The sequence below is a fragment of the Cnephaeus nilssonii genome (assembly GCF_951640355.1).
Source record: "Cnephaeus nilssonii genome assembly, chromosome: 6".
NCBI lineage: Eukaryota > Metazoa > Chordata > Mammalia > Chiroptera > Vespertilionidae > Cnephaeus > Cnephaeus nilssonii.
In genome coordinates, this window is record NC_137077.1 from 66,304,560 (window position 1) to 66,330,088 (window position 25,529).

Sequence of the window (25,529 nt, forward strand, 5' to 3'; positions counted from 1 at the left end):
GCAGCCACCGGTATTTAGGAAGCACTTTTACCTGCACTGCATCATCCCACTTCATCCTCACAGAAACCTTAGTGATGAGGAAGCAAAAAACTCAAGAGAGATTACTTGACCTTCTCAAGGTCATATGGCTTGTAATGGAGTCAGGCTAATGAGTCTGGAATAAGAATTCTGGTCTTTCTGACTCCAAGATCTGCCATTTTCCACCACACTCTCTTGCCTCCCTCAGGAAACCCCTTGCAGGGAACAGGCACTACAGCCTGGGGAAGGAAGGAGCTTGACAGAAGCACGTGCTACTCCAGACATGCTTGAGGGTTTACAAAAAGAAAGCACAGTTGTAATGCTGCAGGACAGAAATAAAGACACTGAAGAAGAAAAGGCAACAATACTTTTATAGTGTGGCCAGACATTCATTTTTAGTGTTTCCTCATGTATTTGGTTGTCTGATCCCTCATTTCCTGTGAGGTAGAAATTGACTCCACTTTCCTGATGAAGAAACTGCAGGTGAGAAAAGGTATCTTGTTTCTATTGCAAAGGTAAAAGTTGATTAGACAAAGACAAGAGGGACAAGCATTCCAGACAGCGGGAACTATATGCGCAAGATCTTATAGTGGGGCAGGGGCGGGGATGGAGGATGGGAAAAGTTGGCACATCAGGAAACAAAAGGAAGGTCAGTGTGGCTGAATCAGGAAGAGTGAGGTGGAGAGAAGTGAAAAAAGAGCCTAGTGAGGCAGGTGGAGTCCAGTTCCTTTGAAAGCCATTAGGAACATGTCAAGACTTTTAATCGTTTTTGTCAACGCAATGGGAAGCCCCTGGAGGATTTTAGGCAGGGAAGGGCATGGGCAGATCTGAAATTGTCTAGGAGAGAAAGGAAAACTTTGTCAGGATGGGGCAATGGAGGTGTAGGAAGGGAGATGGATTTGAGAACTATTTAGATGAAATTACTAATATTTGGCAATGGATTAGCTATGAAGAATGAAGGAGGAAGAGGACCAAGGATGATTCCTGAGAGTCTGGTTTATAAAACCACATGATTAATGAAGCCCATCACTGAGATAAGAAACCCTGGTAGAGGACTACATTTGGGGAGGATCGGGTGGGAGATCCTGAGTTTGATCTTAAATACATGTGTTTGAAGAGAAACAACTAAGTAGATTACACATAGACGGTTTTAAATTTAGGTTAGGTCTTCAAAGAAAAGTGAAATTTAGGTTAGGTCTTCCTACCATGCATTTCCCTTCACCTAATACTTCATCATAATGATTTGGTTATCTGACTAACCTGTATAAAACATGTCCCCTAAAGGTTGGGACCTTGACTGCCTGGTTTACTGCTAGATCTCCAGCACCAGGTGCAGCACCTTGGCAAAGAAAGCACTCAAGAAATACTTGCTGAACTGAAGACTTAATCTCTAAGTAATGTTCTACACCAGGGGTCCTCAAACTTTTTAAACAGGGGGCCAGTTCACTGTCCCTCAGACCGTTGGAGGGCCGGACTATAGTTTAAAAAAAACTATGAACAAATTCCTATGCACACTGCACATATCTTATTTTGAAGTAAAAAAAAAAAAAAAAAAAAAAAACGGCAAGAACACCCACATGTGGGCCGTAGTTTGAGGATGCCTGTTCTACACTGCTGCTCAGGACCAGCTAATCTCCCCCAGTTTTACTGAAGCCTGTATTCACTGATTTCTGGCTGTAAACTCTTATCTCTATACCATGGCTTTTCACACCTGCCATTCTGGAGCTGAGCTAAACTCTAGTAGTTTCTTCAGGGAGTTTGGGATTGATCTATCTATAAGAATTAACTTTCCCATTGCCTTAGCTGAGGGCTTTTCTACTTCAAAAGAACCGTAATATTAAGTTGATGCAATTTAGATAGGCAGGAGGTAGGGGATGCTCATGAACACAAGGCCCAGAAGTTCTGTGGGAAGGACTTGACTGGGACAGAGAAATAAGATAGAAGTTTGGCTCGGTAAGGTGGATGGAGAGATTTGAATATTAGAATGAGAAGTTTCTGTAAAAGGAGTGGTAATGTGGAAGAACTAAGGATTCTTAACAGGGAAATTACCTAAAGCACACTTTTAGGGAGATTAATCTGGCAGCAGCCTAGAGGCTTAATTGAAGAGATAAGAGATCAAAGCCAAAAGGACCAGCTCTGAGGCTGTTGCAATAATACAGGTGTGAAGAGATAAGAGACTGAACTAGACAATGGAAATGGAGAGTCTCTGAGATAAAGATAAATGGAGAGAACGTGGTGAATGATTGGCTGGAAAGCAATAGGAATATTCAAAAATGACCCCCAGGTTTCAAACCCTGGTGGTACCTGGGAGACTAATGGTGCTCCTGATGAAAAGATGGTCTTTGTTTTCTATGGAGAAAAATGAAACTGAAGAAGTTAATGCTCGTGTTACTTTGGCTATAGATCATCTACATTATAAAATTCACAGTAGCGGTGACCTCTGGGAAATTGAACAACTTAATGTAAATTGACTCTACAATATATTTCTCACTGGAATCTTGCATTCCCCAGTGATGCCAGAGAGACAGAAGTTCAGTTCAGTTGGCACTTCATCTGGCTGGTGGTCAATCAGGTGACTAATCTCAAAATTACTGTACTTCAATGAACCCGCTGACTTTATCTCTCCCCAAGTTGGAGAAGTGGGAGGAAAAAACTTTTTTAGCTTTTCAGAGGTAAACATAAAGCAATAATTTTTCTTCTTGGTTTACATTAAATTTACCAACAAATAAGATAAAGAATGTTAGAAAAAACAAAAGCAGAAATTCCCATGTAAGCAATCATGGTGTTTATGTATATTCATATGCTTAATATCATCCAAGGAGATAGGTTGGAAATTTCATTAAAATTTCACATTGTGGCCACTCCCTCAATATTTAAAAAACAAAACACAGTACTACTAATAAAAATGACTCATACTATAATGAAGACTCTCTATATATTCAATCTATGAGTTCAGATAGATGAAATTCTATCTTGAGAGTATTATACTGGTCTCCTGACAAATTCAACTCCAATTATCAACTCCAGTGTTTTCCAATGCAATAAAATTTCACCATAGCAAAGAGTTAAGGTACCTTGTAAAATTGTATTTTTTAATGATTTTTTATTTTTCAATTACATTAACATACATTATTATATTAGTTTCAGGTGTATACCCAGTTATTAGAGATTATATAACTTACTAAATTATTATCCCAATAAATCTTGTACCCATCTGACACCGTACATAGTTATTAGAATGTTATTGACTATCTTCCTCATGATAGTCCCCATGACTGTTCTGCAACAACCAATTTGTACTTCTCAATCCCTTTACCTTTTGCATCCCCCCTCAAACTCCCTCTCATCTAGCAACCTTCCAAATGTTCTCTGTATCTATGAGTCTGTTTCTTATCTGCTTGTTCATTTATTTTATTTTTTAGATTCAAGTGTTGTTTTTTATGCATTTCTTGCCACTTTATTCATATTTTTTATTTCTTCTTCTTCTTCTTCTTCTTCTTCTTCTTCTTCTTCTTCTTCTTCTAGAAGACTCTTTAACATTTTATATAATCATGGTGTGGTGGTGATGAACTCCTTTAGCTTTTTCTTGTCTAGGAAGCTCTTTATATGTCCTTCGATTCTAAATGATAGTTTTGCTGGGTAGAGTAATCTTGCTTTTCATCACTCTGAACCCTTCTGGCCTACAAAGTTTCTGTGGAGGAATCAGATGCCAGTTCCCTTGTAGTTAACTAATTGCTTTTCTCTTGCTGCTTTTAAGATTCTCTCCTGTCTTTAACCTTTGGCATTTTAATTATGATGCGTCTTGGTGTGGGCTTCTTTGGGTTCATCTTATTTTGGACTCTTTGTGCTACCTGGACTTGTATGTTTATTTCCTTCACTAAGTTAGGTAAGTTTTTTGCCATTAGTTTTTCAAATAGATATTTAATTTCTTGTTCTTTCTCTCTCTTCTCCTTTCATCACTCCCACTATGTGAATGTTGGTACAGTTGAAGTTGTCCCAGAGGCTCCTTATACCGTCCTCATATATTTTTATTCTTTTTTCTTTTTGCTGTCCTGATTGGGTGTTTTTTGCTTCCTTATATTCCAAATCGCTGATTAATTCTTGGCTTCATCTACTCTACTGTTGATTCCTGTAAATTATTCTTCATGTCAATTAGTGTATCTCTCATTTCTGATTGGTCCTTTTTAATGATCTTGGAGTTCTAAGTTCAGAGAGCATCCTTATAAATAGTGTTTTGAACTTTACATCTAGTAGATTGCTTCTCTCCATTTAGTTCTGTTTCTCAAGTTTTATTCTGTTCTTTCACTTGGAACATGTTTCTTTGTCTCTTCATTTTGGCAACCTCCTGAGTTTGTTTCTATGTATCAGGTAGAGCTGCTATATCTCCCAGGCTTGGTAGAGTAGCCTAATGTAGTCAGTGTTTGGTAGAGTCCAGTGGCACAGCCTCCCTTTTCACCCAAGCTGGGCACCTGAGGTGAATCCCCTCATGTGGGCTGAGTACATCCTCTTTTTGTAGTTGAGCCTCGATTGCTCTTGGCACGTCATTGGAAGTGATTTACCCTCAGCCTGAACAGCTGCAAGGACTGGATGCAACCACTGACCTCTGGCCATCATGGAGGATCAGCTGTGCAGTCCCCCCACACTCCAGAGCAAGACTTACTTCAGTGGGGTTCCGGTGCCTGCTGAGTCTTCCCCTTAAATGTGTCATTTGTGGAGGTGGTTGGATGATGCTTTGATGTGGTCTGAGGCTGTCCCCCAGTACACTGGCTCTGTGGCCTCTCAGGAGGTACAGGCCAAGGTCAGCCACCAGCTGTGTTCTGCCTGGGGCCACCCAGCATGAGCTACCAAGTTATCTGCAGGTGGCTGCTTCTTATGCTGGGCTTAGATGTACCCAGGTGAGGCCAAACTTCGAACTAAGACCAGCTTCTACTAGTGCTGAGCCTGGGGCCACTTAGCAAGAAGTATGGGGCACGCTGAGGCCAGATGTTGCTTGTTTGAGAGATTTTAGGAAAATCTGGAGCATGAGCCAAGACAGGCCATTCAATGGAAAAGCCACTGGAAACAGCTTAAGTGGATCCAAAAGTTGGGTGGGGTGGGCCTCAGGGAATCACCAGGGCAAGGCAAAGAGTGTGAACCAGGTTGATGAAGTCTCAGATATGGCACCCACCTGTCTGCACTGTCAGGGGCGGGCTCATCAAAGAAACAATGGCCTATATCTGGTAGAAAGTGCGCGCACACACACACACACACACACACACACACACGTGTGCATGGGCTCACACACAAGCTCTCGCTCATAAATCAATTCCTCCCCATATGTCTCTGGTGCCTTTCAAGCTGATGCCCCAATGCTGGAGCTCAGAAGGAATTAGTCTGAGTAAGTCCATGCATGGGCCTTGTAAGCGGAGCTGCCTGGAACTCCAACAGCCTCTGTCTCCCTCAGCCTCAATCCCTGCTGGTTTTTACAGTCAAAAGCTATGGGGACTTCTCTTCCTGGCACTGGAAACCTGGGCTGGGGCCGGGTGTGGGGCTGTGACCCCTCGCTCCTTAAGGGGAACCTCTGCAACCGAGATATCCCTCCTGGTTTTTATCTGCCACACATGGGTGTGTGACCAGCCAATTCTGCATCTCCAACCCTCCTACCAGTCTTGATGTGGATTCTTCTTTAATTCCCTAGTTGTAGGTCTTCCATTCTGCCAGATTTCAGGTGGTTCTGAATGATAGTTGTTCTGTTGTTTAATAGTCACTTTAGTGTGGTTACGGGAGGAGGTAAGTACGGCGTTTACCTTACCTAGGCCACCATCTTGACTGGAAGTTTCAAATTGTATTATACACAAGCTTGGAACTACATGATCTCATTTCATTGCAACAGTAAGTTAACTGAAAATGGTTTTATTTCTTAAGATTTTATAAATTATCTCAATCACTGTGGTCTTTTGACTATTTGTGAATTGTTCATAATAGTCTCATTAAATCTACAAATGTGTGTACAAGAGAGTTGGTCATTTCTTTAAAATGTACAAAGAAAAATGCTCATCGAAATATGAAATAGCAATGTCAGTCATGAAGATGCCATGATTCATAATGGAAAAGAGCCCTCATTTATTGAATGCTATTATGCCTGCAGCTGCAGCATTCTTCACACCTAAGCTTTTTTTCCCTCAAGTCAACCATGTTAATAATTGACATTATTACAGTAATCTCAGATATGAAGTTAGCCAAGATCAATGGCTTATCTTTTGACTAACTCTGTCTTATAGTTAACTAGAGGCCTGGTGCATGAAAATTGTGTACTGGGGGGGGATCCCTCAGCCTCGCCTGCACCCTCTCCAATCCAGGACCTCTTGGGGGATCAACTTACAATTCAGGACCGCTGGCTCCTAACTGCTCACCTGCCTGCCTTCCTGATCACCCCTAACCACTCTGCCTGCCTGCCTGATCACCCCTAACCATTTTGCCTGCCTGATTGCCCCTAACCCCTCTGCCTGCCTGCCTGATTGCCCCTAATCGCCTCTGCCTGCCTGCCTGCCTGATCGCCCCTAACTGCCTCTGTCTGCCTGCCTGATCGCCCCTAACTGCTCTCCCCTGCTGGCCTGATCAACCCTAACCACTCTGCCTGCCTGCCTGATTGCCCCTAACTGCCTCTGCCTCAGCCCTGCCACCATGGCTTTGTCTAGAAGGATGTCCAGAAGATGTCTGGTCTATCTGGTCTAATTATCATATTACCCTTTTATTAGTATAGATGGCTCATCAAAGACATTCTCAAACAAAGACGTAAGTTTGTGTGATACATTGGCAAAGTATCATATAAAAGATATATATGTAAAGGACTATTTTTCTGGAACAACAATAGCAAGAATGAGTTCATAGATTCTCTAATCCCTACAATAATACAATTTAGAAATCAAAAATTCCTTTCAGAGGCACAGAGTAAATTGGCAAAATGTTTCTTTAAAAAAAAATACAATTTGTACAATTAACCTTTTATGCATGAAAACATTATGGAAAAAATTTCATAAGAGGGTAAGAAAATTAGCACCTTTTATTTGTCTGACATAAAAGATTAATTTTTTTCTTTGCCTGTTACCTTCCTAGTTTTTCATCATGTAGGTTACGTTGATATTAAAGAACTATATTCACAGTGAATATGCAGTTCTGTTTTATTTTTAATTTATATAATTCTGGGTAACATTCATCCCTGCTCTTATATGGGCTCCATCCACCCACTTGCCCAGGATGGAACACGGAGTCATCATAGCTTCCTTACTTCCTCTGGCCACACCTGGTGAGTCCCACATTCTGTCAGGCTCACTTACTTAGCATCTCTCATATCAGACTTTCCTCTCCATTTCCATACTTCCTCCAGGCACTCATCTTCTCTCTCCCTGATCACTGCCACTGCCTGGGTCACTTTCCCACCCATTCCTCCGGTACAGTGCTATCAGTGAGATCTTTCTACAGCCATTCCCATTGCTAAAGAGTTTTATTTTACAGCATCTAACTGCATGCAGGTTTTGTGCTGCCTCTATCACATTATTGGTAGATACAAACTTAAATGCCAACATCATTGCTAGTAACTTTCTCTGAGAATGTGACATCTTCCACATGTCACCACTTCTCCTTTGCCTTTAGAAAGAAGGTGGTATATTCAATAATGTATCAGGAACAAAACACACTTACACACATAATGATAATACTGAAGGATAAAAAATAAGGGTGACTTCTCTTAATTATAATTACAGACACCTCTTAATAATTTCTCTTATGAGAGGTGAAAAAGGTTGTCTGTGTTTCTCAAACAACTTCACTGGCAACTTAGCATTTATTTTTAACTAAATTTTGACTAAGGCAAAATTTGAGTTTACCTTTTTTATTTTGGGAATTGTTTTGATGGTCAAAAACACAAACTGTTAACCAGCTTCAAGTTGTAATAATTTAAGATCATTAAGATGCATTATGGTTTACAAAGTTCCATTGTATTCTTTTCTTTAATCATAAGCAACCCTATGAGACAGAAAGGTGTTGTCCCCATTTTACAGAAAACTGAGTCTGTTGACCTGGCCATGGTCACAAAGCTGCTATACTGACTTGGGTCCAAGATTTCTCATTCCACATTTCTGCACTAATTCACAGATTCTGAGCTGCTTGCGCACACACACACACACACACACACACACTTTGTGGCTTGCATGAAATAGAAGTAATAACAAAGAAACACTTAAAAATGAAACTATATAATGTAGTTATTTTTACTGCTCCTGATAATGTTATAGAACCACCTTTTTACCTATTTTCATGTTCTGTCTCGTGTCGTTTTTCTTATACCTCACTGCTTAAATGTTGCATTTTCCAAGCATATGAATAGAAAATGTCCAGCTGCCCAAAAAGAGCAGATTGATATAATACGAGCTCTTTGTTTGCTCACAGAATAGGCACAAGTTGTGCCCTGCCAGCTGCTTTGTCCACAGTCTGAACCTTGTTCTGTAAGAACCACCTGTATGACTGGCTGTATAATTAATTCCATACTCCGGTTTAGCCTGGGGATCTTCTGTTAAGATTAAATCAGATACTGCCTCTGAATGCAAACAATATACCACTCTCTGAATTAGATTTGGACCACTGAGGCCAGGTGGACATGGACCTCAAAATGCTGCATTTAGAAGGAATATCATTTATTGGGAGCTTCTTATATGAAACTGTCCTGGCAGAGAAATGTTTTAGTGCTGCAGTCAGGATACCCAAGTATTGAATCCACGAGTATTAGTACTCAGAGTGTTAGTACTCAGAGTGTTAAGACTTAAAGAATTGCCCTGTCTCACTCATTTCATTTCAGATAGCAAATTGCTCTAAGATGACAGTGTAGAGGCCAGATTATACCCCTTTTTCGGGGGGGGGGGGGGTGATTCATAAAAGACATCTATCCAGAAAAATGGACTTATTAACATGGGAAACTGATCGCAAGGTCACTTCAAGATCCAGCAGAAACTTTAGTAGTGCCTTAGAGATCAGAGAAGACAAGCCTATGACTCAATGCTGAGAGTCTTTTGTATAAATGTAGCCCAAGGTTTGCACTCAACTTTAAGGATAGTCATTTTCAGGACTCTTAGAAGCCACTGGGCGTTTCAGTGCCTAAGCAACTGGCAATAATCAGACAATACGTCAACTAAAACTTGGAAGCTCGTATTATTTAAATAAAGTCTTCATTCTTCAATCAGCACAGTCATTAAGGGGAGTTTACATATGTGCTTTCCTTCTAGTCGAACAATAACAATCACCTCCTCGTCCCCTGATGAAATTACACCTTATTTGAACATGGGCTGAGCATGTTGTTGCAGGAGAAAGGGGAAGAGACAGTGTTGAGTTTTCCTAAACATTTCCAGCTCCATCTGTTGACAGAACCGTGAGCTGTTTGGAAGCTGGGCTTCTGCTGCCTACAGTAACAGCTGTTCCACGGGAAATGTAATTGTGAGTGGGGTATGACGCCGGACTGTTAAACTGTGTTCCAAGTGACCTTATCTCCATTACTATCACCACTCGGCCCAGGACCTTGAAGGCATCACTGGTTCCCACTCAGTCAGAAGTAGCAGCCAGAGGGCGAGCCAAGCGCTGTGGCCGAAAGTGAGGGAGCCGCGTTCCCTCGCTCCCTACCGCAGAGCATTCTCCTGGTCTCCAAATTGTTTAAGTTTGGTGTGCAGGGGATTGCTTCCTGACCCCGGTGTGCTTCCCACATCTGTTTAGTCTTAAATGCTTCCTAAAATATTTTTCAAAATCCACTCGTGATTTCCTAATCCTTCCCAATGCATGGACTGCTTAACATGCAACTCTTCCTCTTTTAAATCCCAGCTTTGAAAAATGCAAACGAATGGGTGAGCCTGAAGAACAGGTCGGGGGAAAGATGAGTGAGGGCTGTGGGAAGCCTAGCGGAGCGATGGCGGTTCTATTGTTCACGCACCTTACAGGAATGTTTCACTATCTGTCTGTCTGGTCACTTCAACAAGAGAAGTTAAGGCATTGTCATCACAGCTGCTGTTTGTGTTGGGTTCGGGGGAAATAAATGTATTGCGCTCCCTCTGCTGGCTCTGAAGTTGCAACACCTCATTAACCAGATCTATATTTAGATGTCTTTTCCCATTTGAGAAAAAAAAAAAATGGTGTGTGGAAAAAAAAAAAGGAAGCAAAAACTGGGAATGTTGTTAATTTTATTATTCATTTAAAATGTCAGGAAAAACAAACATCTGCCCAGTGCCAGTGGGTAGGGTGAGCAAGAAAGCCAGCAGTTTTTATGCCTTCCAGCGCTGGAACAGCCTTTACAAATCACTCCGTTCCTTTCAAATACTGAAACAATCTCTTCCCAGAGCTTAATAAACAAACCAGGGGATTAGCATGCTCAGTATGTTCAGAACAGTCTGGGGGACACACACAAAGGCATGTATTTGGCTTGGGGCGGGAGGGAGAAGAGAGGGTGTCTTTCACTTGGTGTCAGAAAGGAAAACTAAGAGATCCTCACCTGAATCTGTATACCTCCGGGCGGCCACTTCAGGCATGAAAGCCTGCTACCCACAAGCCTGGAAGAGAACCAAGCACCATGGAATTTTACAGCCGAGGGGACCTCAGAAGCAATGGCTCTCCTCTGAGTGAGAAAGAGGGCTTAGCAAGAGAGCAAAATGCTCCAGACATCCGAGGACCCTGAGGGCCCCGGGCCCGTCTTACTCGTGTTAATCAGCACGTGGAGGGTTTTCTAGCAAGGCCCGTGTTTGCCTGGGCTCTGCTCTCTCCTCCATTCCCGCTTGCTTTCTTCCCCAGGCGGCTGGATGCCAACCACATCAGCTACGTCCCCCCCAGCTGTTTCAGCGGCCTGCACTCCCTGAGGCACCTGTGGCTGGATGACAACGCTCTGACGGAAATCCCTGTCCAGGCTTTCAGAAGTTTATCAGCACTGCAGGCCATGACCTTGGCCCTGAACAAAATACACCACATCCCAGACTATGCCTTTGGAAACCTCTCCAGCTTGGTAGTTCTGTAAGTTCTATTGATTTCTCTCTCTCTCTCTCTCTCTCTCTCTCTCTCTCTCTCTCTCTCCCTTTCAACAATTTCTAAATTCACTCTAAGACCTTGACCTTAAAGTGCTGGCTCTTCAAACCTTGAATAGGGACATTTTAAGGGTGGAAAAACCCCTGAATCCCTCCCCAAAGTGACTCATAAGTGTTCTAATTGTATAAAAGAATGAAACAACATTTATGGAACACCTGCTAAGTGCCAAGTACTGCTGGGCATTCAATGATAATAAAATATGACCTCTGCCCATTGTATATTGTACAAGTAACCACCACACTGTACAATTAGTAAAAATGCCTTATTTCTAATAATAACTTATAATTCAGGTCAAATTGAAATATGCCATTCTTATCTATATATATAAAAGCCTAAGCGACCATTAGGACCAAATGACTGGAACAACTGGAATGACCAGTGGACCAGTCACTATGACACGTACTGACCACCAGGGGGCAGATGCTCAATGCAGGAGCTGCCCCCTGGTGGTCAGTGCACTCCCACAGCCAACCTCTCGTGGCCTCCCCCTGGCTGGCTGCCCCCCAGATCGGCCCTGATGGGGGGGCGGCTGGCCAACCTCCCAGGGTTCCTGCCCCCAGCTGGTTGCCCCCCCCCCATAGGCCTCTATCACTGGCCAGGCCGAGGGACCCCACCTGTGCACAAATTCGTGCACCGGGCCTCTAGTTATTTAATAAATACTCTTGGCATAGATGGTTTGGCTTAATGGGTAGAGCATCGGCCCATGGACTGAAGGGTAGGGGTTCAATTCCAGTCAAGGGCATGTATCTTAGTTGCAGGCTCGATCCCCAGCCCTGGTCGGGGCACATGTGGGAGGCAACCAATCGATGTCTCTCTCACATGAATGTTTCTCTCTATATATCTCTCCCCCTCCCTTCTACTCTCTCTAAAAATCAATGGGAAAATATCCTCGGGTGAGGATTAACAAATAAATAAATACTCTTGAATTTCTACCAGGAAAGAGAAGCAAGAATGAACCTGAGAGTGAGCTATGCATGTCTCTGCCTCCCCACCCATAGGTCCAGGTTCCATTGTTTTAGTAAATCAATTAATAGTTTGAAAAATCACCAGTCTTCTGTGAGCGTGTAAAAATATGCCCCAGGTATATAAAATGTCAGTTGATGCTGATAGAGGAAAATAGCAGCTGCTTGCAAGGCTGTACGATCAGTTGGTGGAAGAACCTGGACCAAGGCCTCTTCTGCACTATTTCTCCCTTCACTTCACGCCCACCCACCCGCTCACCGCTGCCTCCAATCATTCCACTTGACTTGACTGCATGTCTGTCTTTTGCATTGTATACTACTTTGAGAGCTCACCAGCTTTTCATTCATTTTTTTTTAGGTTCCCCTCAATCCCTTTCCCCATGTGTTGCAAGTAGAAGATCCTCAATAAATATTACATATATCTCATATGAACCCAATGCATATATATTAGAATAAGAATCTTAGCCTGAAAGAATAACAAATTTTGGGTGATATTAACATCTTTCTAAACTGAATTTTACTTACAAACATGGTGCTAGGGACATGCCAGAAGCTGGATAGGTGCTTTGTTTTCTCTTCCACTAGGGCAGTGGTTTTCAACCTTTTCCAGCTCATGGCACACATAAACTAATTACTAAAATTTTGGGCCACACCAAAAATTGTATTTTTGCCGATCTGAGAACAAAATATGTATAATTTTGATTCACTCACACTGACGGCTGTTGTTGTGTTTGCTATGGTCGTTTTATTATTTGACAATCTAAGTGCCCCTGACTAAATAGTCAGGTATTACATGTTTTAAAAATTCTTGCAGCACACCAGTTGGAAATCACTGCACTAGAGGGGAATAGATTTACAGAGAGCCAGCTATTCTTTTTCATGCTGTCTTCCTTAAGCTCATCTTCCAAAAATCTCTTTGGGACTTGATCCAGTTTTCACTTGTGCACACAGTTGCTCTCATTGGCTTTGACCTCACTCACGTACCATTGAGCCAGTGGTGATAATTATACACACTAATAGTGCGTCAAGATAACTAATGTCCTTGGGCAGCCAAAATATATGATCATCATTTTCTGCGGTCAAAACTGCTGTTTTCTCTTACCCTGTGGCCCTACCCTGGGAATGTAGTCATCATAAGCCATCAGCTTCAACAAAAAAAATGTGCTGATACACCAGGACCTTTCCTCCACCCTCCGTTTGTCAATGAGGGTCAGTATCTTTCTTATCACCCTACCTCCCAAAGCCATGCTAATTAACCCATGTCGGAAAATATGCTGAACAACCACACTGAACAACGTGGATTTATTTTTATCAATCATGTTGCTCATATTATAATACACTACCTGATATCTCAACCTGAAAGGTAAAACTGTGACTGCCTATTAAATTCTAAGGTATAAAATTATCTATGGCAGGAGTGAATGGAGCATAGAACCTTTTTACAAAACGTTAGACAAAGCATTTCCTGTATATAATTAGTGCATTCTTTAGTTTAAGTTTCTTTGGATTTAAGCGATTAAAATGTGCCTAAGTTTCTACGTGCCGTGTGCCTTGCTGACTGTCTGTAATGTTCTCCTGCAGGCATCTCCATAACAATAGAATCCACTCTCTGGGGAAGAAATGCTTTGATGGGCTCCACAGCCTAGAGACTTTGTGAGTTGACCTTTTATTTGTTTCCCTTTTTTTCAGTGTTTTCCTGAGTATTCTGAAGGAATCAAAACAGCCTTAAAGTCAAGATTGCTGTTTGGTTTGGTTAATTGCCTGAGCTTTAAACAGATATTCACTGCAGCTTTATCTTACACACAAACACACACACCTGGCAAAGCTAAACAAGATTTTATCTTGATCTAACAAGAGTGATAAATCAGTTAGAATCATTATAAGCTAAAGGAGATGCTTTCCACTGCGCAGAGACTACGTGTTTGAGAATGTGTATTCTGTCGAGAATAAGGACGGGAGGGGGCTAATGGGGGAGGAGGAATGAGAGATAGCTGTAATAATATCAACAATAAAAAATACACTTAAAAATAAGAATAAATTCTTTATTGTCCAAGATGCAGACCAAGCTGCAATCTGAAATGAACAGGTGTCTCATTAGGAAACAGCAGGGTTCATGCTAAAAGCAAATCTAAATACTAACAAGTTAAATAAATAAATAAATAAATAAAATAAAATAAAGACTAACAAGTTATGGTGGCTACCATGTCTTGAGTATATCCATAGTCAAATAAGGCACTGGACATTTGGCACACTTTCAATTAATCCTACAACCATCCTATGAGAGCAGACATTACTCTCCCATCTTAGGTCTAGTGCTATTAAGGGTTTTACCAACATTACATAGCTAGTCAATAGCATAACTGGGATTTGCTTCCTTCTCTAGTTTGACTTCAAAATCCACGTTCACTACTGCATTCTACTTCCAAAGAAAAAGTCAAAAATTTAGTTTTGAGTTGTTACCTGTAATAAAACTAGAGCCCAGCCAGCTGGCCGTAGCCTAGAGTGTATCCCAAAGCCACTTGGAGACGGGCTTCTTATGGGCCACACACCTGGCTGAGCCCTTTCCCAGGTGAGGAGCTGCTCTTCATCGCCCTGTTGAGTGGGAGAGACATGGTGAGGGTGGGGTGACAGGCAGTGCAGGTTCTGAGTGTGCTGGGAGAGGAGGGTGGTTCCAGCTGTGTCCCAACTCAAACCTCGTGTCTTTGCTACTCAAGCGCAATAAACCACACAGGGCCACTGAATCGACCAAGCTGGCTGTGACTGGACTGCAGAAGGGGATAACCAGAGACCACCTCTGCTGTGGCCTTGGAGCCCATTATTCATTTGCACACAGAGCTTAACAATTTGCACATGATCAATTGAACTTCCAACCAGCTCTGCATCCACCCATTTCCTTCCAGACCAGGCTGAGCAGCACTAACAGCTCTCCTTCCCGGGTTACTTAAGTCACTGTGTTTCCTCCTAGAAGGGAGCAATCATCCTCATAAGGAGATGCCAAAGATGAACTTGTCCAGGCAGGACTTTGATGTCAACTCAATGGCGTAGGCAAGCAGTTTCCATCGGCTGCTAGGAAAAATTAGAACTTCTCCCTTATCTACACAGAGCTGGGTGGGGGATCTTAGCAATGGAAAGCACCTTCGGTCCTTTTCAACTCAACAGGAACAAAAACAAGATGGGCTTTGATGGGTATTTCCGTAAATAGTCTCCCCCCACCCCCTCATGTTTAGGTGAGGACCCAGGATTGCATGTAAATACCATGGAATAAAACATTTTAGGAGAAACATCTTATTGACCTCCTCCCCTCCCCTTGCCCAGGGCTGAGGATCAGTCAATTGGTTACTCCCAACGTCTTCCTTTCTCTCACTAGAAATCCAAGTAATTTATAAGGACCCAGTACTTTTTTAATCAAAACAGAGCATCTGGAGAGATTTACAAACAGGAAGAAAATTTATGTCCACAAAAGACCCAAGTTTCCTGCCTGCAGTATAGCTTAAGGATGGTTTGTGTCAGACAAGTAGGAATCTTGATTCATGTTTAACTCAGTTAAATTATCTCTCTCTTAAAATTAAATAGCAGTTCTTTTCCACAGAGGAAGATCTAACCACATCTGATTGCCTGACCAAAAGGTTTTTCCGTGTCATCTGGGAAATCTGCCATTCCCAGAGATCAGGAGGCAATTACTTTTTCATACAAAGATGTAGCTATAAGGTGGAGTAAATCTATAAAGCTCGTGTGAGTAATGGAATTGAAAAGCCATTTGTGTCATAACAAATAGGGAAATTAATGATTTGAGATTGTTTGGCTATCCCATCTATGTGCATGAAAAATAATACAGAGCTTTGCCTCACAGACCAACGAAAACATCATACTTCTGATCTGAATCACTATTTGTGTCCCTGAGAAAATCCTAGACCTAATGTTCTTCCTGAGAGTACCCTGCACATATAAACCTCTCCAGAAGCAGGCTGTCGTCCGGACCTCAGGCTGTGAGGGATACAGGCACTCCCCAGGAGCCAGGGACAGAGCAGCTCTCCCAGAGGTCCTGTCCGGCAAGACTCTGAAAAGCAGGGGAAGAATGGAGGACGGAGGAGGGAACGAGAAAGGGCATGTGATTCAGGGGCCCTGAGTAGCGCACGTACCATCTGGCAGCTTAGTGAGCTAGGCTCAGGTGAAGAGCCACTTTAGCGAGCTTTTAACACGTGGCCAAGCATCCCTCCTACTTGGTCACTGACACTGCCCTATGTCCCCTCCCTTTTTTGAAATGCCCCTGTGCCACTGAGCCTTGACTCTGAAATTTCTCATGATCAATCTAATGGCCATTGTAATGCAGAGACTTGTGGAATGGTGGTGATCAGCAAGCCAAGCAAACCTCTCTCCATAAAGAGAAGGAATGAGCCCTGGTTGGTGTTGCTCAGTGGTAGGAGCGTTAGCCTGGGAACCCAAGGGGTCTCGGGTTTGATTCCAGTCAAGGGCATGTACTTGAGTTGTGGGTTCGCTCCCCGTCCTGGTTGGGGCACCTGTAGGAGGCAACCAATTGATGTGTCTCTCATGTTGATGTCTCTCTCTCTCTCTCTCTCTCTCTCTCTCTCTCTCTCTGTGTGTGTGTGTGTGTGTGTGTGTGTGTGTGTCTCTCTCTCTGTCTGCCTCCCTCAATCCCTCCATTTGACTCTCTCTGAAAAAGCAATAGAAAAAAACATCCTCAGGTGAAGATTAACCAAAAAGAAAATAGAGAAGGAATGAGAATTTTCATCAGTGATACCGGTCCATTGAAATAACATGTTAACTTTCCTAGTAATTGTAGTATATATGAATCTGTAAATGAAAAACTGAAAATACTATGTACTTACTTTCAGAGATTTAAATTATAATAACCTTGATGAATTCCCCACTGCAATCAGGACACTCTCCAACCTTAAAGAACTGTAAGTATTTAGGACAGATTTGATGGGAGATTCTATTCTTTGTTAATTTATTTTTTTTAATGTGACTTATTAGAAAAAAAATTTAATTCATATAAATGACAATTAAGTACACTTGAAATATACTGTAATTGATTCTATCATCAGCAACCATCACATAATCTTTTAAAATTTATAATGGATTTCTCTAACATATGTATATTAGAAAAAATATATACATATTTCTCTAAGCCATACTTCTTTCCTAAGACACATTTCCCCAATATTTATATACTTTATAGATTTGTGCAGAACTGTAATGGAATTCAGTTATTTGCTGAGCATTTTGAAAAACATTTCCCGGTTTCATAGCAACCTAGAATAAAATGCATGTGCCTAGTGCAGTGCTAGATGCTTTCACATACATTATTTCACATTCTTTAAATACTTCATGACTCTTGTTTAATTAAAAAACACAATTTTACTAAAGTAGAGCCAACCTTCAGCTATTAGGTTGTATATATTCTTTTACATACTATAATTAGTTTTTCACTGTACCTAAAAAAAAACAGTATGTAAGCAATGTGCTAACACTTGGAAAGGAAAATAAGCCTGGAGCCTATTTTCCTGGCAGAGAGAAATAAGACACACAGCTAAAGGAGGTAGACTGCATGGGCTTGTTTATTAAAAAAAAAAAAAAAAAACCTTCAGGAGGTTCTGCCTTGGGAAAACCCACTGTGGCCTAACTGGGAAGTCATGGTTGTCTATGGCGAGGCTGACCAATGTCTGCCACTCATCTCATCCACAGGCCCACATAGGACCCAAAGACCTTTGTGCCCCTCTGCCATTCAGACAACATTAGCATCAACAGATGAGAATCAATTCGTTATTACAGACTCACTGAGCACCTTCCTTCAGCTCAGGAAATTTTGTTCTCATAAGGAGATTACTTAAATCTCTACCTCACTGCAGCTTACATCCATTTTCTCTTCTCCTAGCTTCAAATGGGGTCATGATCTGTCTCCATAGATGCTTCCCTCTGTCTCAAGTTGTTACACAATAGTGCTCTATCAGATATTAACAGATGGATTTTCTTTAACAACATTAGATTGTAAGTTTCCATAAAGCACAATTATTACTTTCAGATTCTTTATTTCTCTTTCAAGATGACAGCCTGTGATTTCTTTTTCTCCTAGAGAGTGAGGGCACGTAAATTTCAAAATGCATAGAGGAATTTAACCTGAGCCTCTAGTTACTAAAGGTGCTGGTAATTGCCATGGGGCGAGAAGGTGTGGGCTAATAAATAAATTCATCCCACACAATATTTCCTACAAAAATTTTTTTTCTTCTCTTTCTAGAGGATTTCACAGCAACAATATCAAGTCGATACCTGAGAAAGCATTTGTAGGCAACCCTTCTCTTATTACAATGTAAGTGGCCGTGGTTCTTTTTTATTTGCCCATCCTGAAATAGAGCAGGCATTGCTCTTTTAAATATAATACAGTGAATGGTCTATATGTGCCCAACTTTTTTCTCAGTAAATGTAAGACTCGATACAGAGAAATATGTAGAGAGATGTTTTGCCAGGTTTTAGCTAAATGATGAAATAACATAAAAGATTTGTTTTTCTAGGACCTTCAATATGCATTGCATTGTGCTTCATATCTTCAGATGCCTTTTCTCACTTCACAATAATCTTGTGAAATGCTTTGCTTCTTTCTATTTTATAAGGAATAAAACTGATTGATTTTTAAAATGAATCCAAGTGTACTAGAAATGTAAATTGTTATATACAAATAGAAGTCCTTTACAACAATAAACTCCAGCCTAAGTTGATGGTGGGGAAGAGGAATACTGTTTTATGCTGTCCGTATACCTACTGATTGTCAAGCCAACCATGAAGTCACATTTATACAATTACAAGCTAAGTTGTAATTCTAGAAATATGCATATGTTTTAGAAAGGTGTATCTGAGGATTAAGGTACCATAAAAGCACAAAATACTTACAGCTATAATGAATAATTAATTCTATGTTTCACATTTAGCACAGACATAAGATTGATCATATGTAGATATATAAGAAGATGAAAATATGTTAGTATTGGGCTGGTTCTTAGTTAAAAAGATACCTGGCAGATTTGGGACATAGGATTGGACTGAGGTCATGGGTGAAGGTGAAACCAAAATGTCGTGTTCGGAGTCCGAGTTCGTTGTCTCACAGAACCGAAGAATGGATTCACGGACAAAAATGGTTAGCGGAGGCAAAGTTCATTGAGGGATAGACAGACTTCCTGCCGCAGGGTGCAGCAATAAGGGGACCCAAAGCAGGTTGCTGGTGAAGCTTCTTTGTCCCAGGTTCCGAAGTCCCATGCCCCTTAAACCGGTCCTGGAAAAGGTGCAGCTGAGGTTCCAAAAGCAGGCCAATTGCAGAGCTGCTGTTCCATGTTGCAGCTGGGTGTAGTTCAGCATCCAAGCTAACTAAAGTCCATCAGTCCATGTGTGCAGTCACATATGGCCACAAGCCACGTGGGCGCAGGGGAGTATACCCCCTGTGATAGGAGCCCAGTGCGCCAGAGAGAGAGAAGACAGTGTGTGCTTCTTTGTCCCGGGGTAAATTCATGCTTGCTAGTTCCTGATTGATCCTTTCAAAGAATTCTGCCTTAGCAACATCCTTGGGATTGATTACACACCTCACTGCCTTGTGATTGGCTATCTGCAAGTTGCCTGTCTTAGTAGCATCTACACATTTTAAAGCTGAGGTCTCCCGCGCACACCCTTCTTTCCCCACCTACCTGGGTTCCCCGGTTCTAGGTCCTTTTGTTTGTTTCTGAGGTGCGGTCAGCTAGCTGTATGCTGTTCACATCTGCAAGGTCCTGTTATTCTAGGACTTCCCCACTCTTCTCCCTCTCCCAACGTCCCGTCCCAAGGTCCCGTCCCTGACTGCCTAGCCCTTCTGTCTCCTCAAGGCGTCTTGAATTTGGAGGAAGAGAGTAAGGACAACTGTTGAACATGACTCTAGGGGCACTTCTTGGCAGAAATCCATCCTGTGCCAACTTGATTGAGAGGCATTCTGGGACTGCGTACCATTTGTCACAAATGAGCTGGAGTCCCAATTAGCCCTGACAACTAAAAAAAAAAAAAAAAAAAAAAAAAAAATACCATTCATCATTCCTGAAATGTTCTGACAGTATGTTGGAAAACTAAGGGTTTTTAAGTTTATTGCCAATAAACATTAGTCCTCATTAGAGAGTATTTACATAGTAAGAGGTTGGCAACTAGCATTGCCTTTGCTTCTTTTTCCTAACAGCTGCAGGACTGGGTGTTTTTGAATCACTCTTTTGATTTGCTAATAACGCTTAAAGGGGACTAACAGCCCCCCAATTATTAGTGCTCCTACCCAATATTTGATGTTGACTTAATCCCTCCTCTCCTTGCTTCTGCTTCTGTTTCCATCTCTTGTCATTGCCATCCCCACCCACGCCCCCTCCCGGGTTCCCACTTTCTGTGAAGGCAAAGGCTTCCTGTATCTATTGGCTACGCAGGCCTTATTTCTACCTCTGCAGTCCCATCCTATGCCTAACTTCCCATCCAGCTGCCCATCAGCCTCTCTGCTAGCAATTACCTCTAGATGTGCATCAGGCTAAGGCTCATCTCCCTGCCTCCACCACTGGTAGGGTCATCCCTCTTGAAACACAGCATCCATATTGTCACTCTCTTGCTGTGAAACATGCAGAAACTCGGGATTTTCTATTTACGTTAAATGCACACTCCTTACCCTGACTTTCACAGCCTTCCATGTGGCCCAAGCCAACCCTCCTGATAAGTTCCCCAAAGCTCTACTCAATTACCCTACACATAGTCCAGACCAACTAAGCTAAATTCATAAAATGAATCTTTCCTTGTTTCTTTATCTCCTCACTATACTTATTGAAATTTTGTTTTCCAGGGTCCATTTCAAATGAAATTTTCATGAAATTTTTCCTAATCTCATGAGGGAACTCTTGAGAGTTCCTATAGCTCCTTATTTGTATCTGTGATGACTCTGCCTATGTATACAAGCGTGTGTATCATATCTGCCCAGGGTACACATGAATATATATGAATATATAAGTGCATAGTGCAAATAAAGGATAATATAATATTATGAGGCAAATTCCATTTTTTAGTCCCTTGTGTTAACGTTATGATAAGATTTGACCAGAGGATAGACTCTTCATATAACATATAAAACTTCACCTTTCTTTAATTAATGATATGCTTGCCAGCACCCTGAATTACCTTTCTGCCACTCACTAGAGTCCACAGATGTTGGAGGCACAGGGAGATTTTTAAGTAATAATGACAGTCAGTTCACTTGCTTTTCTCCTTAGTAGCTATCATTCATATCTGCTGTCAGAAATTTTCGATCTTAAATAGTATGGATTTCTTACCAAAAGTCTCATAATATAAGTTAAAACACTTTTGAGGTTGCTTGAAACCAAGTAATCAGGAATGTTATATAATACTGGAGGTCCAGTGCATGGATTCGTGCACTGGTGGGGTCCCTCAGCCTGGCCGGCGCCCTCTCGCAATCTGGGATCCCTAGGGGGATGTCTGCATTGAGCATCTTCCCCCTGGTGGTCAGTGCCCATCATAGTGACTGGGCAAACTGTCATTCAGTCATTCAGTCATTCGGTCATTTAGGCTTTTATATAGAGAAATAGTATAATCGAAATTACATAAAAATATTGAATGTACTTGTTGAAATTTGCCATTCAAGTTTTTTATTAAGACATTGGTGTTTGGATTTTTTTTTTTTCAGACATTTCTATGATAACCCAATCCAGCTTGTTGGGAGATCTGCTTTTCAGCATTTACCTGAACTAAGAACACTGTAAGTTTTTCTCTGACATATCACTTTCCCCTTGTAGCGTTGCTGTAAAAACCAAATGAATATTATAAGTTGAAGTGCTTTGGAAATAGGAATAAAAATTACCCATTTTTGCCTGGACAGCATGGCTCAGTGGTTGACCGTTGACCTATAAGCCAGGAGATCACAGTTCAATTCACAGTCAGGGCACATGCCCGAGTTGCGGGCTCAGTCCCCAAGGTGGGGCGTGCAGGAGGCAGCTGATCAACGATTTCTCTCATCATTGATGTTTCTGTCTCTCTCTCCCTCTCCCTTCCTCTTTGAAATCAATAAAAATATATTTCTTAAAATATATTTTTAAATTTTTTTAAATTATCCATTTTTTATCTCCTCCCAATAATTCTCATGTATCCCTCCTTCTAGGACGTTGAATGGTGCCTCACAAATCACTGAGTTTCCTGATTTGAGTGGAACCGCGAGCCTGGAGAGCCTGTGAGTACTTGAGAAGGCTCTTGACTTTGACCAGAACAGGCACTGCTTTTAAAGCCCAACCAGTCTGAATGTCAGTGAATCAAAATATGTCCGTGTGATGCCAGAATAAAAAAAAGCTATGTCTGGTTTTGTGTTTCAACAGGACTTTAACTGGAGCACAGATCTCATCTCTTCCTCAAACCGTGTGTGATCAGTTACCTAATCTCCAAATGCTGTGCGTATCAGTAAGGCAATAACGCTTTGTGAACAGGCAGCTGCCATCTAGGGGTGAAGTGGCAGACGTTATTTCAAAAATCCTTTAAGCCCTAACCGGTTTGGCTCAGTGGATAGAGCGTCGGCCTGCGGACTGAAGGGTCCCAGGTTCGATTCCAGTCAAGGGCATGTACCTTGGTTGCGGACACATCCCCAGTGGGTTGTGTGCAGGAGGCAGCTGATCGATGTTTTCTAACTCTCTATCCCTCTCCCTTCCTCTCTGTAGAAAATCAATAAAATATATTTTGAAAAAAGTCCTTTAAGAGGGGAGAAAGTTCTTTCCTTGCTCTTCTCCAGGAGGTCAGGCCTCCTTTGCCCGCTGTGGGCCAGGGAAGCGGCTCTCTGACGGGACCCTGGTAATGATGGCAGCACACCATGTTTCCAAACCCCAAACCGTCTCCCACTAGAGTCCAACTGGCACACATTTCCTTTAAGAAAATGGATATGAACAAGCCCAAATAACTTCCTTTCCCCATCTAAAGGCTTTTCAGAGCAGAAAAAAATAGATTAAAAACCCACTATGGATGCCAAAATAAAAAATTAAGCTATCGGATGCACACAGACCTTGATAAAGGCAACTAAACATTCTTCCGGTGTAGTTGTGGGTGCCATGTTCTAATGTTTCATCTAATGGTTAAACTGTTTGCATATGTTATTTCTGTTGGCTTGGAGCTTTTTTTTCTCTGCCTTTCTTATTTTATGAAAAGTCGTTTATAGGAACTTGAAGAGCTTTGTTTTGACCTTCCACTCTCAGCCCTCTCCCTCAAATCCCACTCAGCCCTATTATCGTCCTCTCAAGCATTGTTGGGACTTAGTGAAAGGGCCCTTCATCGTTTGCCATGGTTCTGTTCTCACGCAGTAGACATCTGCGGCCATTGAATGCCTGCAGTTCCACCGTAGGCTTTACCTAGTAGCAGCGCTACAAGCAGCACTACAGATGTTAGGTGGAAGAATGGGAAAGTCTGCCGTGGTGATTCTGCCTTCCCCCATTCCCAGCCTGCACGTCACTCCAGGCCAGAGTTGCTCAATGTGTGGAGTTGCAATGACACCATGTGATAGCCTTGGAGTCGGGCATTTATGTTTGAAGGGAAGGGAAAGGGACAGAGCTGGTCTCCGCTTATTCACCCCACATTGCCCTAGGAGGTAGAGATGCAGATGAGAAAACTGAGAATTGGGAAACTTAAGGGCAAGAAAGTAGCAGAGTCCAAATTTTAAACACAAGCACTTTCATTGAATAACTAGGCAAAAGTGTATGTACAGCAGGTGGTGGAAATCATGGCGCCATCTTAGAATTCTCCCTACCACACACAGAATAGGTATAATTATCCTCATTTCTTAAGGAAACTGGATCAATACCATGACTAGAATTTCACATCCTATAATTAATAAGTTGGGTGCCGGTATTTAAATTGCATCTGTTGCCTGGCTGGTGTTGCTCAGTGGTTGAGCGTTGACCTGTGAATCAGGAGGTCACAGTTCCATTCCTGGCCAGGTCACATGCCCGGGTTGCAGGCTCGATCCACAGTAGGGGCATGCAGGAGGCACTAGATCAATGAGTCTCTCTCATTGTTGATGTTTCTATTTCTCTCTCTCCTTTCCTCTCTGAAATCAATAAAAATATATTTTTAAATATTAACAATAATAAAAATAATAATAATAAATTGCATCTGTCTTCACTATGTCACACAGTAAATATTAAACCACCCAGGTCTAGAACTGCATTAATGGAGGCTGACTGACAAATTGGTTATGCATAAAGACTCTGGGGTCTGTTTTTCTGGTTCAAGTCCAGTCTCTCTCTATACCAGCACAGTATCTTGAACAAGTTGTTTATTCCTTCTCGGTTCTGTTTCCTAATCTATAAAGTAGAGGTGTAATTACTTCCCTCAGAGGATCATCATGAGGATTAAATACCAGCCCCGGGAATATTGCAAACTCTCAGGCAGTGTTAACTCATCAACTTGTTTCTCACTTCCATTATTCTTTCCTCAAGTTGAAACTAGAAAGGCCTGAAAATACACAAATACATTAATAGCAGGATCTTGCCATTTTCAAAGCACTTCAACCTACAATATTGATTTGTTCTTCCCAACAACTCTGCAATATCAGCAAAGCAGGCATCTTCTCATTTAAGGAGAGAACTGAGAAAGATATCAATGCTCTGGCCAGTGTATCAACCAAGTAGACTGAGTTGAAGTTGAGAACAGAATTCAGAGTCCTGACCTCTACTACAGTCTACTTTAGGTTCTAGAAGCAGAGGTCTGAGAGCAACGCTCTTAGGCTGAATCATCCGTGGGTCCTTGTTACATGAGGAAATTTAACTGCACTTGAGTGGTTTTGCCCCCAACTTGCTTCACCTCCAAGGGAGTTACTTGGTTGTGTGTGGCTTTCCCTACTTAGAAGCTGGTGATCTTAGGCAAGTCATTTCACGTTGTATGGGGATCATCACAGTGTCTCCCTCATAGAGTGACCACAAGCATTCAATGAAATAGTTCAGGTAGAGCTGTAAACATGGTATCTACATGTAAGAAGTGCTTGGTCAATGTTAACCATGAAAATCATTAGGTAAAAGTTAGGTAGGAGGTGATACTGTGTCTTTTATGTAGAAGAGGATTTTATGCACCCTCTACTAAGAGGTATACAGGAAGGATGTGTCCCCTTGAAGTCTGTGAAGATCAGTGAACCAAATTACTATCAGCTTTGATAACATGTGTGTCCATTTTATTTCACTCACTTTTCAAAATTACATACCATATACTTGTGTATAGGTGGGAGGTATGGTTTTGCTATTTTGTTTTTGATTCGGTTTGATCTTTGAAACCTCTACTATAAACTACAAATTTGTGTTTGCAAACAGCTCTATCTGAACTATTTATGTGTAGGAAATGAATTGTATTTCTATGTAAATTACATTTATCCAATAAATGTAGAATAAAGTGATCAATTAAAGAATAAAATAACTTAAG

The 25,529-nt window shown here is 41.7% G+C and overlaps 1 protein-coding gene across 1 annotated transcript in view; it reads left to right on the forward strand.

Moving 5' to 3' along the window:
- The window catches only part of LGR5 (leucine rich repeat containing G protein-coupled receptor 5), a 151,249-nt gene that overhangs the window by 99,926 nt on the left and 25,794 nt on the right, over positions 1–25,529 (forward strand). The window contains exons 5-11 of the mRNA XM_079775192.1: positions 10,822–11,037; positions 13,653–13,724; positions 16,925–16,993; positions 18,328–18,399; positions 21,772–21,843; positions 22,243–22,311; positions 22,454–22,525. Of these exons, the coding sequence (XP_079631318.1) occupies positions 10,822–11,037; positions 13,653–13,724; positions 16,925–16,993; positions 18,328–18,399; positions 21,772–21,843; positions 22,243–22,311; positions 22,454–22,525 (642 nt within the window). The remainder of the gene's footprint in view (positions 1–10,821; positions 11,038–13,652; positions 13,725–16,924; positions 16,994–18,327; positions 18,400–21,771; positions 21,844–22,242; positions 22,312–22,453; positions 22,526–25,529) is intronic.